This window comes from Haliaeetus albicilla, chromosome 12 (genome assembly GCF_947461875.1).
Source record: "Haliaeetus albicilla chromosome 12, bHalAlb1.1, whole genome shotgun sequence".
Lineage (NCBI taxonomy): Eukaryota > Metazoa > Chordata > Aves > Accipitriformes > Accipitridae > Haliaeetus > Haliaeetus albicilla.
Genome location: NC_091494.1, coordinates 26793089 through 26811016, shown reverse-complemented (window position 1 = coordinate 26811016; position 17928 = coordinate 26793089). Strand labels below are relative to the sequence as shown.

The window sequence follows — 17928 nt, the reverse complement described above, 5'->3', positions numbered from 1 at the left end:
AAAAACAACAAACAGTGTGCACAAACCCAAAATTTCAGTGTTCACACTTAGAGATAAATCTTCTCCACTCATACCCCTCCCCCATATAAAAAATAAAGACAAAAATAAACCATGAAGGGAAGGAAGGAAAAACCTCACAAATTTTAATGTCTGTTTTAGGGCTACTGCAGCAACTGCTTTACTTTGCTTTTATCTGCTTTTGTGGTGTTTCCTAGCTCTTGACTGTAAAAGCAAAGTACTCTATATACAAACAGCAAAGGGTTTTATACAGCAGGCAGAGTCCTTTGTTACTAATGGAAATTAGAGACAGGTGTTGATTGCAGAATGGACAGTAATTGCTATGCACAGGGAACCTGGGAAGCAGAAATTAACTAGAGTCCCTGAGACCTTATTACAAAGATAGCTGTAAGCTTCTTCCCCCAGGCAGTTACTAGACCAGTCCGTGAGAAAATAAGTTCTGGTGATGACTATGGTTCACACACATATTGTAATAAACACTTCCAGATTTCATGTCTCGCAGCATACTACTACTGTTATTCATTATTTGCTAAGAGATGACAGAAAGCAAAGTATAATAAACAAAAGAATAGAAAACTCCACAGCTCCCACCCCAGAAACCTTAGACTGGTTTTGCATAGCGCCCCTCCAGGGTGTAAGTCAAGGCTGGTTTTCCCCTCTGCCTTTCCAACAGAATAAATGAACAAGTTGAACAGCTTGTGATATTTGCATGACTGGGGAGAGATCATCTGAACAGTCTGAACAGCCAAAGTCTAAATAGTCTGCAAGTAGTAAAAAACAGTGACAGAGTCCTCTGAAGACCCTCACCTTGCTGATTATTGCACTGGAAGTTACTACCAGTATTATGAAATGAATCAGTAATGACAAGCAAACCCTGTAATTTCCACAGTAGGCTTTTTCTACTTATTTTCAGCTTAGAGATAATCCCACTTTTATTAGGTGCTGATCTATCACTTTAAGTATTGCTAGTGCACTGCAGAGGAAGAGACCAAATGCCAGAAAATGAGAGGTTTTAGCTGAAATAATCACATGAAGGGCTTCAAGTAAAACAAAAAGATGAGGAAAGTAATGCTACACTGATTAGAGATGCATATGAACACCACCATCTGATGGTAACAATACGTTGAAATTATATAAGATTCTTCTGATGTAACTTAAAGGAAAAAGATTTTAAGAAGCATTTTTTCATTCACTACACTCCAGGCACAATTCCTGTCATTGACATTTAAACATCCATGTTCTAAAATATTGTCATCTCTGACAAAATGCACAGTGGTGAGCTAGCTAATTTTCAATTAAGAAAAGAGTCCCATAAAGTTATAACGCTTCACATATGCATTACCTGAGATATCTGAGTAGCAGATTATTGCACATGGGAAGATTAGGCAATTGCCAGGTAATGTTGCCTCTTGTACAATTAGCTTATCTGTGTGTTAACAAATGTTCAAATTGCAGAGAGCCAGACTAGGTTAATAAGATGGAGGAGTATTTCAACGGCTGCTCATTTCCTTGTTGCACAAGGGTCGCATGGCTACTCACGTTCCACACGAAGAACAGTCCAGCAACGCCCAGACAGTTTTGCACCCACGTTTTGCTTTGTTGTAACACCTTGCTAGAGCATGCAAAATGCTTTCAACCCTCATGAAAAGTGCTAAACTAAGGATATCTCAAGAGCTTGAGCTCTTCACTAGAGGACGTGACCACTAACAAGGCTACTTACCTTACACAATGAGACATCGAGTCTTTTCTTTGAAGGGGACATCAAAAGGCATAAGGGAGTCTGCATCTTCAGTGCTAGTCACTTCAGAGGCACCTTGTAAGGACAGTTACCAAATGGCCAACTATAATGGTTTTGCATGTGGTTAGATGCCTGTTCACTGAGGAATCATGACATACCTATTTGCTAGTAAAGCCACAAACTTGTATTGAACAGTCCCTGTTAGCAATCGTGACAAGAAACTACCAGTCACTGGCGTAGGATGTGAGAAAACAAAACACTTCATCATAGTCACATTCTTCAAAGTCAAGCGGTTCACCCAGTGAGTAATATTCCTGCAGTGGTTTGTAGGTAACAAGAACTATGCTTGTAGAAGTGGAAACCATAAATAAAATTATGTTACTGATGTATCATTATCATAATATGTAGAGACAGGACAGCATAAAAGTGCGAGTGGAAATGAGATAATTTGGAGTTGTCATTTCTGTTAAAATTAACTTGGCTTCCAAACAATGTTAATGACACACAGAAGCACAGCCTGAGATGTCTACTCTGTTCAAATCCACTCTGCCATTTATTGGCATATTAAGAAAATATTTGGGGTTAAAGTACAAGACAAAAAATTATTGGCAAATAAAAGTGGAGGCTATTGCTATCTCAGCTTCCACCAGCATGCCACTTGATACAACAAGCTGTCTTGGATGCATCTGCCAGCCAACAGCATGCATTCACAGTGGCTTTCAACTTCTTCAGCCTGTGAAAAAGTTATTTAAAATATCCCAAAAGACTGCATGAGCAGTCTCATCCATGTCGACCACTGCACAACACACACATAGTTTCCTTAGTCACCTCTTCTTCAGTCCCTGAAATCTACTGCAGCAGATATAAACATATGCAAATTTTTAACACGTGACTGACTTACTCCTCCTCCAGTCTTTTATGCCAGGAGATAACACCAGAAAACAAAACCGGAGAAAGGTTATCCTATGAGCAAGCCTGTACACTGCATTCCCAAAGGACTGCCAACTTCAGATTAAGCAGCAGACCTCAGTCCCCATGATAGCTACAAAACAAACTACCCGTATCAGTTTTTGTGAACCAAGAGGCATGTTTGTCTCCCATTTATTCTAGAGACATGTTTATTCTAAAGAGACTAAGTACCTTTGAGTTACAACCTCACTTGCTGTTAAAAAAAAAAAATTAAAAAAATTTTAAAAACACCCTGCAAGCTAGCATTGGATCTAACTCAACGTGAGGTGCAATTTTTAACTGACAGGAATAAGTTACTGAATCACTGTTAGAGCAGCTATTGCCCTGTGTTTTGAAATAACCCTTGTCTTCTAAAAATAATTCTTCAGTGATTTAATTTATAGCAATACATTACATATGCTGTCACACTACACCAACTTTCGGCCAGCTTTTGACAACACTCAACCCTCAAATGAACCTAGAAAAATATTCTTCATAGCTCCAAGTAGCACAGTGACTGCAAACCAAAATTAAGGATGAAATATGATATGATTTGTAAAATCGAGACATGATTCTAAAGCAAAAGTGCGACAAAGTCTTTTACACTTCCGCAGTTACTCTCTCTCAGTGATGTAAATTCAGAGCTGCTCTGCACGTGCAAAAATGACAGCCCTGAAGTTGCACAGGTGAAAAATATGTGACTTACTGAACAAATAACAAAAATCAAGCCCACTCAGGCTTCAAAAACAAGAACACCTATGCCTGGATTGTTTTACACATTGTCACACTAAGTAACGCCTTTTGCTTTCATAACAAAGAACATTTTTGTTCATTTTCTTGCCTTCCAAATAAGCATCTTTCCCCACTGTTTAAGGTTCTCAGACACAGCACAAGAAGAAAAATAATATTTAAACAAAAAACCCCAACCCCTAAAGAAACAAACAAAGCAAAACACACACATACAGGAGAATGCAAGTCACAAAGGCACAAATTAGCAAAGAGTCTGTGGTCAGCTGCATCTCACGAAACAGTCTGAGCATGGCCATACAACATCACAGCCTCTTCACCAGGAGGGATGGAGGAATTTCACATCCATATGCACTAACTACTCCATCCCTGTGGAATTCCCTCTCCCTGCTTTTAGGTCCTTGAAGCAGCTAAAATCTCTGATCAGCATTAGAGCTGACTGGAAAACCATTATCCCATTATTTCATTTATGTAGGCATGCGTACATACTAAAAAAGGGCTATTCATATTTTGTTCAAATGTTAATAGACCATTAACATTTTTTTAAATGAAGTTACAATACTTTCTTTTTTTTCCCCTCCATAGAACAGTTAATTAAAATACCAGTTTCTACTTGAACCTAATTGTACTGGACACAAGTTTTTATTTATTTATATACACATATTTAAAAAATAATATAGGTACACACATATAAAAAAATATAAAATGCACAGAGAATTGTCCTAAAACTTCTAATGGCCTCTCCTCAGTCCTAAACTTCCTACTTTTCCTCTTTTCTACTGATGCATGTAATCAATGGCTTCAAGTACAAGTGGAATTTTAATCAACTATCAGATAAATTGGAAACATATAAACTTTGAATATAACCACTCAAAAGCCAAATTAATAACAGACTATTAGTGCTCATTAGCTCTACCTCCCACCTTTCCTCTTTCTTTTTCTTCTGGAATAGCTGGCCTGCCAGTACAGCAGAAACTCTGAAATACCATCCTAAAAATAGAAAGCAAGAAAAGAGAAAAGAAAAAAGAGGGGGGAGAATGGGAACTGAGAGAATAAGCAGAGTGAGAAGCTCTGTAATATAAAACTGTCTCCAGCTTCAAAGTCATCAGCCAATCATAATCCAATAAATGCCTTTTTTTTTTTTTCTAAAATCAGAACACTCAAATGTCTATTTTTATTCCTGTTTAGAAGCAGCTATCTCAATGGGGCTTTCAAACCAGTAGAGCCTGGCATGCAAAGCAGTGACTTACAAAACTCAATTTCAAGCCATAATTTCCAAGGTCTTCACTTGCTTATATGGGTTCATTTGTGTCTGGCACACCAATATTTTACAGCACAGACACCATTAGCAAGAAATGGTGAACTAAAGGGAGGAGACTGAGGAGATGTTTACATGAAACTATTCTTTTAACCCAGAACACTATTTAAGGGTTCTCCCTTCATGACTGTACACCATTCCATGTATCTAAATGGCTACACAGTTCTTTAGCTATCCTAAGATATATATTCTCCAAGTGCAATCATCGGGACCTGCAATACTTACAGATAGCTTTTAATTAAAGATTGTTCTTCTGGCCCTCCAACATATCAATAAGAATTGCTAGGTACACTTAAGGTACTGGAAAATCAAGACAACAGGGAGCTATACCCATCTTAAGTCTGGAAAATATGCATGCATAATGAAATACCATCTCTGGAGTATTCAAGGAGGTGTATCCTCAGCACTTTGATACTTTCTTTGTGTGTAGGTTGACCAGAGAAGTTGTGAATGCCCCATCATTGGAGGGGTGTTCAAAGTCAGGTTGGATGGAGCTTTGAGTAACCTGATCTAGTGAAAGATGTCCCTGACCATGGAAGGCAGCTGGACTAGATGATCTTAGAAGGTCCCTTCCAACCCAAACCATTCCATGATTCTATGATTCTAAAATGTTAGACCCCTTCCTGTATTCAACTGAAAACTAGTTTTATTAATATAATTATCAATGCTACATTACAAATATGTTACAAATTATTGGTATAATGAAGAAAGGGCAGCTTTTAAACTGACTCCTGTTTTCCATCCATAGCACGGGCAGATGCACTCTCAAGAGTGATGTCACTTCTATCTTGTATATGGGAACACTGTAGCAGGCCTTAGGATGTCTGCACCTAAATGTTGCTTTGCCTCTGCCCCCCATGAACATCAAGTAATTAAACCAAGTTCTCAGGACTTCACTCTCCCTATCAGCAAAAGGGGGTAAAAATTCTACTGCTATAAAAGGACTTTAAGATCTATAGTATAAAATAAGAAGGCACAAATGTTCCTCTTTCAACAGGGCATGGCCCCTTCAACAGGTTGTAGAATTACCGTAATGAAAAGGTCTTTAAAAGGACTCGATGAATATTGCATAGCAAAGATTTTCTTTATTTTTAAATGGGAATAGCTGACAGCATCTGAGATTAATTGTTGTCCTTCACAGAAAGTAGCCACTTAAAACACACAAGGACCAATCTAGAGGTTGTTTTGCTCTTAAGAAATCTAAGTAACCATGATATCAAGCATTATTTCTTGATCCTTAATTTTAGCGAAGAGATATGCTAAATACAGTTTCCCACAGCAAGAATTCAAATTCAGCTTGCTTCCATACCTTTGAAAAGAGCATTTGTTTCAAACTTGTAAATGATTTAAAAGGGAAAGCTTAATTAAAAATGTTGTTTCCAGCCAGATGGGCAGCTATTAGTGTTCAGTCACTTCTTTTGGAACAATTCACCAGAAGTCTTCAGATGCAAAGGAGTTTTAAAGCAAATAGATGTGATTGCCAAAATGTTCCATAAAAGACACAGCTATAGGTAAAGAAATGTTTCATTTTTCCAGCTCGTGTTGCTGGGGGTCATGGTTGTAAAAGCCCACTAGCAACAGCACAATCACTTGACAGACACACGTTTATTTCATTTAACATTTTGTATTTGGATGGCATTAAATTCACATATGGTTATATAATATTACTTAAATGAAAACATGAGGCTACATGTATAGTGTTTCCCCTGGACTTGTGCTAACAGACTTCAAACTTAAGCTCAGTAGCAGAACACTGTGGTATGATGTGTATCAACCAGTCAAAATATTCCATGTGTACAGGAGGCACCAGCATAGAGATGAATAGATAAATATTATGGAAACCCAGTTAAGGTTTACCACTAAACATTTATGGAATTCTAACATTCTCACTGACATAACACCTACATATTTTCAAAGAAAGTTTCCAACAAAAATTAAAACTGCTTTCTTAGTATGAATGAGACGAACAGCCACAGAAAGGTCTTTAGAGTGTCAAGGTATTGGGTTTTGCAACAGAGTCTACCTCTTGAGATTTTAAGAGCTTTTCACAACTGTTACTATATTCTCTGACATCCTTGTGAGGCAAGAACTGTATTTGCTAGGTAGTTAAGAGCAAGGTACAAGCAGGTTAAATATTTTGCTCAATGTTACATAGCGGTATGGAACAAAACCTGATGTTTTCAGTCTTCCCTAACCACAATGTACATTCATTATGCAGTAGTCCACAACTGAAAACCTATCTTAATTCAGTTATGACTGGGAAAAACAAATACACAACTGCAACTCTATACATGAACTTTCAGCCTATAGCTCTACCAAACAAGCAAAACCAGATTTGGGAAAAAGCTTCAATGATCAGCTGTCTACCTACACACAAGTTATTTATGGCATCTAATTCAGAGCAAAGCTCAAAACAGTTTGCAGACTGCCAGCAGACTTTTACTGGCGACAGAAATCAGCTATAAAGGAGTACTAGCTCTGATGATCAGACAGTGATTATCTACATCTTTTTTAAAAATTTACATTTAGTTATTTTGTAAAGCTTGTTTCTAATGCAGTGGTTTCAAATCAGCTGGTTTCCACTTTCCACCATTCTAACTGTCATCTTCTGCAAAAACTCCACTGGCCATAAAAAAAAAAAAGCCACAAAATTTTGAAGAGAAAACAGTAACATTAAACAGGCCAATAACATAGCTTTGACTTATGGTGAAGCTTACATTCAGTAAGTCAGATAAATTACAGCCCATGAAGCAGATATGGAGAAAGATTAGCCAAATCATATCCAAGTTTCACCATTCCAAGCCTGTGAAACTCTTAGAAGGTAATTAATCTGAGGTCTCCAGAGTTCACTGGAGCTTCTCTTGAAGGTTCCAGGCCAACATCAATAACTATTCTAGACCTTTCCTCCAACAGGCTGCTGAACGTGGGGGAAGAAAGAAAGGATAGATGTTATTAGCAGACCTTGTGCTCTTCTGAGTTCAAGGCCTATAATTGTGGGTGGGCTTTATCTAAGCCATGCAAGAGGAAACCCTACTCCTTCCTGTATTTGTATAGCTGTGTAGCAGGGGAGATGGGAAGGGGACTAGGGGAAAAGCACATTATAAGGGCTTCACCATTGGTATGCAAGCTGGTTAAAAATGGTTAAAAAAAAAAAAGAAAAAAAAAATCCCACAGTGAGAACAGCCAAATGCCGCCTTCTGCACAGGCACAGGATAAGGAGCCATGCCAATGCCAAACCCACTGCCAGTGGTATCTCAGCTACAAAATGTGGAGCCAAGCCACACTAGTGCCCATCAGAAAACCCTCAATGAAACATGACCGAGAACTCCTCCGAAAATGAAATGCTTTGCAGACAAGTATCATTTTCAACAAACTTCCAGCTAAATCCTGCCTGACTTCATGCCAGATTTCCAGCTCAGGGCTAACAAGTCCAGTCTTCGTAGGACTGGAGCCCTCAGGTCTTGCAGGCTCTGCTGGGCAGGCTTCAAGTTCTGCAAAGAAGAACCCATAGAAGCCCCAAAAGCCCTGAACTTAAAAGAGAAAACTGGATCATATTCAACCTACAAACACCCGTATCCCCTGTTTTCAGTTCACTGCTTTCTTGTGCTGGTCTGATTCTCCTTTCACTTGCATGTAAATCAGAAGTGAATTTACTGAAATCCATGTAATTACACAAATGCAAAAAGAGTGGGAAAAGACTCCAGCTCCTTATCAGCCTTTCTTTTAGGAAAAGTGTGCTTTTTAAACACTGATATAATTTTTCAGATACTGTTACATATGTGCTACAAATTAGCTATGCATCTGACTTAAGGGGAACAACAATTTGTTCAACAAATAAGAAGAAAAGGACCTTTCTGTACAGTTCCACATGTATGGAAACCACAGACTTTGTATCCCTATGAAAAAAAACACATCTGGTCTTCCAGAGTATAACAAAATTAAAGGTGCTTGTAGCTGGGTCTTTGTCTTCCCATACAGCAACACTTAAAATCCAGTTGTGGTAGGAAATTTGGGGAAAAAAGTGTTCTCTAGCTGTTAAGTAGATAAAGCAACAACAGTTGCATATTCAACACAAAAACAAAGAGGCATTCTCATGTTCCACAGATGCCTTCTACCAAGCCCAATATTTTTGTGAACTTTAACTGTTCTACATCTGTGAAGAGTAAGAGAATTTCTCTTTTCACATTCAAGCAATGGGAACAGGAAGGACAAGTTCTTCCTCTTTTGTTGTGAAAAAGGAAAGTCAGTATGCGCATCTATCATTCAACCATTGCTGGCTGCAACTTTACCACAAAGGAGGAAATTTCTGTTTTGACTTCCTTTTTTAAAAAGATTGTGTTATGATGAACATCACCAATTCAAAGACAATCTCCAACCTTTCCTATGACACAATTTGTGAGCAAAAGTTTAATGAAATTTTCAGATTAGATAACTAGAAATTATGAAGTGAGCTAAGGATGGCCCACCTAATACCTTGACCCTGAGACTCTCCTTCCTAAGGACCCCGAAGCCTGGAGAAAGCAAGGGCTACAGGCAGATAGACTGACTCTCCTGACACCTTGTCCCCCACAATCTTCTCTCAAGGATTCACACACCTCACTTTTCATAAACTGATGCATATTCCTCTGGAGATCAAAAAGCAGATGCTCCTGTTCATGGGGTCAGGCACACAGCCCATCTGTGATGAGTATGCAGGTGCCCTAGGACAAGGTAGGCACACACAGACCCCAGTCACACGACTACCTGAAACATGCAACTTCTTTGCCCTGATAACCTCAGTGCTGAACAGCAAGTGAGCTGTAAAGGTATTCCTAGTGACAAAATTTATCAAGACCACCTATTCACCTTTCCTAGACTTACACAGGTTACATTTCTAACAGGTAGGTTTTACTGGATTTTTAAGCATGTTCGTTCATGAGGCTCACCAACAAGAGTTATAATTTCATCATGTCTTCCACATCAACAGCAGCACCTAATACTTTAAAAATGCAATCAAATTGACTCCTCGTGAAATAGCATGATTCTGAATACCAGCAAGTTGAAGAATCAAACTCACAAGGAACAGCTACCATTTTCTCCCCATGCTTCCCGTGTCCTTTCCCCGTGCTCCTATCGACTGACATCTGCTACTTCAGAAGCGCGCTCTTGATGTAAGGAAGGTCGGTATCAGCAATCATGTGGAGATTCTCCACTGTAGAGAAAGGAATGACAGTTCAATATCTGGAGCAACTGCTGGGGCACACAATCCCACAGATTTTCTGACCTACTCGTTTTGAATAGCCTAAAGTCTGTCTGCACCACACTCAGCCATGTAGGGCAGAGAAATCTACATTGTCGCTAAATGATCAGATTTGGGTACCCGAAACAGCGTACCTACAGCAGCTTAGGTTTAATAGGCTTCTTAGTTGACAATAAAGATTTTGTACTCTGGAGCTCACACAATTCCTGGGTGATACTCTAAAAAGCAAGGTGTTGTTATTTCTTACCTGGCTGAGCTCTTTTGAAGATAAGGGTTACCTTTTTTTTTTTTTTTTTTTTTTAATAGGGCTCTTATTACTATGCACAAGTAGTTTATTGCTGCTCACATTTACAGAAAGAACGAGCTCTGGCTTTTCATTCTCTTTCTACAGAGCCACAGTACCAGTAGCAATCAAACTTTCCTGCTTGCCTAAGGGCAAGTCCCACCATTCTGACAGTGATGGTAAAGAGATGCGTGAGCAAATGAGGATCAGGTCTAAAAGGCTTCAAAACATCTTTAAAAGCAGTATTAACTGCAACAATTGACACATATTGTCTCTTCAGTTACACAGAAAGTTGTGCTACCAGTGACAAGAGCCCAATTATTAACAACTTCCTTGTCTTTATGTTTGGACTCAAGTCGCATGTAACGAAATGTAATTAGCAAACATTTGCTAAGCTTGGTGGAGTCAGCCTACTAGAACTGGAGTGCCTGGACAAGAACCTCTGCCCTGTCTTTATTCGCCTCGCTCCTGTCTGCTCTCTTCACTGCCAATCAACACAATCAGCTTTGGACTGGAAAAAGCTTTTTACACAGCACATCAAGACAGACAAGGACAAAAGTTAATTAGGACTATTCATAAGCCTTACTGGAAGAGAGTGCTGCATCCCATCCCTGAAAATTTAATTGCACTCAATAGAGAAAAGCTAGAAAAATTAATAATAATAAAAATAAAAAAAACAGAAAAAGATAATTTGGGAGTAAAATCTGATTTCAATTTAATTCAAGCACTGTTTGGCCCTATTTATTTCATAAAGTAGTTCATGCAGGATAATGGCATTACTGTGCATCTAACAGCATTAGAAGCTCCTAATAAATTAACAAGTGAAAATTAATGGCTGCTCAGTCCATTAAATCTTGTTAATTTTATTTTTGTTGCAATAATATAGCAATCACAAGTTTACATTATTAAACCAATATTTATTAGAAGAACTCATTTTAATTGGATCCCTGATGTGATAATCCCATACAGTGTGTATTTCTTGGTTTCATCAATTTCTTGCATTTATTTCTCATTATATTTAAATGACTGCAATGTTCAGGGTCTTTTCCTAATACTATAAAAGTTAAGCAACCATTTTAAACATTTTATTTCACAAAGATTCAACACTTACTACACAATATAATGAGAATCTTAGAAGTCCTTGCAGAAGCTATTTTAAATATTTCAGTCTCTTCAGAACAGGGAGAAGACAAAAAGGCAGACATATGACTATTTCAAAACATCTCAACAAATGGTAAAATACATTTTTTCCCCTTAGCTCGTCAATGTTCTATATAAACATTGCTGTGTTGCGTTTCAAGTCAAGAGGAGTTTTACCACTGTTTTTAATGCAAAATGTTAGCTGGTCTGCACATCTCAGAAAAAAAGATAAATATATATTGACAAAAGGTTTTGAATTGTAGTAGCTGTTGACAGAGAGATACAAATTTGAGAAGACATCTTACTAAGGGCTGGGTCTGATGTGCTATTCCAGCAGCAACTACTTTGAAGGAAGGGGCTACAACGCTGGACAATGCTTTCTCCCCGACCTCCCTCCTTTCCCCAGTTCCTTCGTTTCTGCCAACATAACTGAACGCGTAGTCGCTCCCTAACTGGTTGTATCAACATTATTGCTTTAGCTTAACAGTAGCGTTTTGTTTTTTAAAATGGCATAGTGTGGACTAGAAGTCAACTACACATGCTATTATCCAAGCTAATATGAGGCAGTAACTCTGATGCAAGGGTGGGGAAAAGAAGTTGGAGGGGCTGTGGGGAACCTCTGTGCCCGGAGGGGGTGGGGGTGACCTCTGGGGAGATGACAAGGAGGATGATGAGAAAGATACTGATGGACAAATGGGACTGCATGCAGAAAGTACACCTGACTAAAGGCCTGTGTACACTTACACTTACCATATTTTCACCTTTAGACCTGATCTGTGAAGTCACACTAATGCCACAAAAGCTAGTTACAAACAGATTCGTCAAGTGCTGTCTACCCTGCAGCTATCACTGCCACAGCTAAACTAGCTCATGTGGGTACTGCTAGCAGCACAGTTGTGGCAGCACAAAGGTTAGGATAGGGCTGTAAAAAACCTGCCCATAAAGCTAGGTCAGTACATAGGTTAGTGGACAGAGTTTTGTAGCAGTAAAATTACTGGCAACAGGGAGCTAACAAGTATAATGGCAGCTAGACTGTGTTTGCACACAGGGACTGTACTGTAATCATGTCCCGTGCACCACCGTTACGTCAATCGAAAGTGCAGACGCCCTTAAACAAGTCTATGCAATATTAAAGCTCCTCACATACAGGGACAGGCCAAATTGAAAACAAGGCAGTTTAAAATTGGCATTTAAAAAGAATATACAAATTTGTGTGTGGACACACAAAACTATGACTGGCCCTTTGCTTATTACTGAAACCAGATGGGCACCAATCTCAAAAGAACATACTTCACGGTCTTGCAGACAGCCTCTGCCACTTACTGTATTTACAGTTTTCATATTTTCCCGGTATCAAGGCAATCCTAAGAACATGGTCAATTCTTGTAAATATGGTGTGGTCAACTACCAACACAAGAGAAGGCATGCTCACACCCAAGATGTTCCTAAAATCACTTATGTATTATCCTGGGTTTTCCCCACTGAAATGCAAATCATTCAAGGAATACCTTGTTCAGCTGCTTTTAAAAAGCAAATGTGCCATGTTTCCATTTCAGTTGGTACATTCTATCCTTATCAGATGAGTTCCACAAGAAATAACACCCACCCCTCTTCAAAACTATTTTCTAAATTAAAAAAAACACCACTTAAAAGAAGGTGTTCCTTACATACAAGAATCCCGACTCCCCTAAAACCACTGGTGATACAAAAACCCCAAACAAATACAGTAATAGGTTCAAAAGAATATGAATATGCATATGAAAATACATTACAAAATGTCATGAGATTTATGTCTTAATATGTGTAATACCACTAAAGCTCTTGAAACAAAGCATTTACTATCTCGTCCCATATCAGCAAGACTATATATATACTGCACAGCTTTTAGAAATTACTAAGTGCTCATCACATGTTCCTGGCTTTTGCAGTTCAGACCTCTATATAGGTTAAGAGTTAAACACTCATCACAGTTCAGCCTAACACCCTTTATTTCCAGAGGCAAAATGCTGACGGTTTGTCAGGTGCACAGTACAGTCTCTCTTCAGGTCAGGAATAGTATTAGAAACTCATTGCTCTTCTCCCAAGCATGAAGTCTATGGGGTTCTGCAGGTATGTAGTAATGTCAGCTGTAGACTTTGCTGCCATCAGATTCCAGATTCCATGCTTACTGTATTCTTTGGTCTCAGAAGCAAATAGAGCCATCAAAAATTCAAAAAATCTGACAGCAGCTGGAGTAGACCTAAGCTTGCTCACTGGGCAAAGCAGAGAGGCTGCAAACTCAAACACCTGGCTGTGCTCAGGTATGCGCTAATGGCACACTATCCTCAAGCTTGTCTTAAAAGTGATAAAAATCCCCCTCTTGAAAGCTTTCAAGATCAATGCAACTACTACAAAGGATATATTTTAACAAACAAAAGAATGTGTGTTTTCAACTTTATCACCCGATACAGTATGAAAAACTGTCTTACTGCATGCAGACCCAGACAACTCACTAGGCAGCTCCTGACACCAAAGCCTACCAGCTTAGTGCATAGAGGTTTAAAGGCAGTTCCCTTCTGGAGAAGGATTGGCTTTGGCAGCAGAGCACCAGACAAGGGAGGGACAAAGGTCCTCTAAATGAGCCATTCCATCGAGCATCAGTAACTGCTGGCACAAGAAACAATTGGATGGTCTGAGACTGGTAGGTTTTTCAGCTGGAAACTAATTCCTGCTCCAGCAGAAAAAAACAAGAAGGAAAAATCCCGCCAGCAGAGCATTACACTGAAATCCTTGAAGGTCTCTCCAGCCTTTGCTGTCTGCCACAGGTCCTTCCAAAAGAAAATGTGGGGCCTGAGGTGTCTGTCACATCATCTTACAAATGGAGCACTTGCAAAGTAATACATGCTGAACAAATACACAAGCAAATAAACTATTCATTGTTTAATAATCCATCAGGAGACAGAATGTAGTATGTGTATTTCCAATTTCAAGTAGATAAAAATGACAGCAAGAATAAATTTGGTATTCTAATTCCTTAGCCCTACAACAAAAATTATTTTTTTCTTATTCTTTCTTAAAACAATCCCACCTGATCACTACAGGAATTTGCCGCGTAGCCCTTATTCCCATGAGCAATGTTTCTGCAAAGCTCAAGCACTTTTACATCTGAAACTTGCTTCGTCTCATGGATACAATAGCTAATTTTGGACTTACCCTACTCCTGCTGGGCCAGAGTCATCACTGGCATAGCTCCACTGTAATTCAGTCTACTGATGCATTACAGACAATGCACAACATGATCTAATCTTTAATGATGGTTTTTCACCCCTTTTCAACCCCCAACATACTTATTTGACTCAATAATAAAATGACATATGTGGAATTATTTAAAAAAACAAAACAAAAAAACAACAAACCACACAACAAACTAAAACCATACTAAAATTGTCTTGCAAACGCTAATTTCAAATGACACGATAATCAGATTCACAGATACATTAGGACAAACAGCCCAGTCCAGAAAAGACACAGCTCTTAAAGTCACAAGGCCTGGTTATAATTCCAGCTCTGACACTGACTTCTAGACAAGCTGTTTCAGATCTCCACACCATCCCCCAATCTCTGATATACAGATACTGACCTCTCAGTATGCTGGTGCAGAGGGTCCAGCACAGACTAACCTAACCATGCTCATTTGGATCTCTGTAATATACATACTAAACAATAATACAAGTACATATGAAGTGTCATGTTTAAAAACTAGTGCCAAGGCATAAGGAGCTACCATTGAAATATGCGGACACTTCCCCCATACCAAGGTTTAAGATAGGCAGGATCCAGGCTCTGTGTCATAAGTGAACATGAAATGTTTTAATTTCTGTACAGATCTCCTTCAACAGAGGAAGGTCTAGGAGAAACAGACATTCACTTCTGCACAGTAGGAACAGCCAGGACAATCTCTGGAGGTGATAGTATTTATAACTTGTGATATCTGCTCGTGTTGTTACTGATTTTCAAGCTTTAAAATTACTTTCCTAAATTAAAGCATCGTACTCCAACTCATCTCTTTGCTACCTTTGAATCATAAAATATCAAAACCTTCCTCCCTTATCTAAATCACCTTGTTACTAGTAAAAGAAGTACCAGGAGGCTTCACGCTCTGCTCCCCAACAGGTCAGCATCAGCTAGACACAATACGCAGGTCACATCAGCAGGGCTGCTCAAGTCATTTTCTTCTTTTGAAATGGTGTTTCAGGGAAGTGGTTTAAATAAGGTATTATCTATGTGGAAAGCACACTGCTTACCAAGAATTTAAAAATACAGGTTTTAAGGCATTTGTATTGGATGGTAGCTCTACAGGTTTTGATTTCTGCTTCAACTAGGTGAACCAGAGTAACTCTAACAGGCTGAGAGGTCTATTTGCATTACTGGCCAAAATCTTAGCCAGTCATTCACAACCAAAAAGATAAGGAGACTACTTTTCCTTTAAAAAAAACACTACAGTTGTTGGGAGAAAATTTTAGGAGTTCCAAATATCCACATTTCTAAGCTGCTTGCTTCACTTTTTCATGCAACAGATGCTGCTTTGTATTAGCTACTGCATATTAAATCATTCTGACAACCAAGAAAGCATACATTTGTTTGCGCGCAAGAGAAGCATGAATACACACACACAGAGATATCTTCTCACGCAGAAGCATACAATTATGCAGCATTCAAATATTTGGGATGAACTTTGGCCTTTGTTTAAAAAAAAAAAGTACCCTCAAACAACAATCAGTAACAGAACTAGCAGTCATATGGCTGAGCTCACAGAAATCAACAAATCTTCAGCAATAAAACACCACTTGTGACCAGCTATTTGCAAGTAACTTGGAAATTTTTTCTTAGATGGGATACTTATATACACATTCTTTATGATTTATAATGGTCTTATGGATCAATCTTGGAATGGAGGCTAAAAATACAATCCATGTTAATTCAAAAAATGGAAGAAAAAAGAAATTAGTTATATTCACCCTCACATGCTTTTTTTGCACTCCAAACAATCCCCTTCAGCTATGCCATTTGCATTCCCGATTTAAAAAGTAATTTGAAAACATATGCACAGCAGGGCTCTAAATCACCTCTTCAGAGTAATATCTCTCTAGCTAATATGGAAGAAACCAAGCAACCCAAACAAAACCATTTTCCTGATACATTAATCAAAAGAAAATCTTAATGTAACAGTACCAGAGAACACGCTGAAACTTTTGACAATGAGAGTACCCACAATAACTATAACTGTAATCCAGAGCACTTCCAACTTTTTTTTTTTTTTTTAATCTCGGCTGGAGACATATTTCCTCCCCTACATTCCCCTCTTGTTACTAGACAGTAAACCAATTCTGTAGCCAGCTATTTATTATTTTTTTTTAACTCTCTATAGAGCCAGGATAGAGCACGCAGGAGAGGACTAACACCGCACCGAAGTGCAGCGGGGCTGGAAAGCAAAACAAGCCCTCTACCAGGCTGTGCCACAGCATGCCGAGTCCCTCGGGAGAAAGCTGCTACCGAAGGGGCCTCCGAGCACCCCCGTGCCCGCCCCGGAGGGGGGGACCCGCGGCTGCGCCCACCCCGCCGGGGTAACCGAGCGGGGTGCCCCTTGTTTTGTGTGCTCCCCACCACCGCCGCCATGCACCCCCTCTACCTGGGGATGGTGATGCACTTGGTGTTGATGTTCTGCGTGGTGATCGCCTTCTCCAGCTCGTCCAGCTGCCCCGTCTTCTTCAGCTTCTTCACCAGGCTCTTCACCGCCTTCTCGCACCATTTCTCCTCCTGCCCGTTCTGCTCCCCTTTCTTCCAGCCCAGGAGCCGCTTGACGATGGGAGGAGTGAAAGGCAGGATGGAGGACATGCTGGCTCGCCCGGCACGGCCGGCAGCGCCCCGCCGCTGGCTCCGCGCTCGCCCCGCCGCCCCCCGCGCCGCGCCGCTCCGCTCCGCGCAGGCCCCGCCGCGCCGCGGGCAGCACAAAGCCCGGGCCCCGGGCGGCGGTGGCCTGGCCTGGCCCGGCGCCGCGCCGCTCCGCTCGCCCGCCCCGCCGGTGCCTCAGCGCCTCGGGCCCGCGGCACCAAACTTTGCCCGGAGTTCGCCGCCTCTCCCCGGCGGCGGCAGCTCCCTCCTCCCCCTCCTGCCCCGCTCTGTGTGCGCGGAGAGGCGCCCACTCCAGCTCATTCCCAGTCTGTCTCTCATGCAAATTGCCTGCTGGCCGCCCCGGCCCGGCTTCCACCCCCTCCTTCCCTCCCAAACACGCTCACTCACGCCGCCGAGGGAGGGCGGGGAGGCGGCCGGCCCGCCGGGAACTCCGCTCCCCCCCCCTCGCCCCCGCCGCCGGCGGCAGCCCCCGCGCTCCCGGCAAAGGCCCCCGCTCCTCGGGCGGGACGGGGCTCTCCCTCCCTCTCTCAGCCCCGCTCCAGCGCGGCGTCCCCTCAGCGGCGTCGGGCACCCGCGGCCTTCCCGCCGCGAGCCCCCTCAGAGGG

At 40.7% G+C, this 17928-nt stretch overlaps 1 protein-coding gene across 1 annotated transcript in view; it reads right to left on the bottom strand.

Moving 5' to 3' along the window:
* Positions 1–17727, bottom strand: part of SMAD3 (SMAD family member 3) — a 79475-nt gene extending 61748 nt beyond the window's left edge. The window contains exon 1 of the mRNA XM_069798647.1: positions 17100–17727. Within this exon, the coding sequence (XP_069654748.1) occupies positions 17100–17305 (206 nt within the window). The 5' untranslated portion in view covers positions 17306–17727. The remainder of the gene's footprint in view (positions 1–17099) is intronic.
* Positions 17728–17928: the final 201 nt, after the last annotated feature.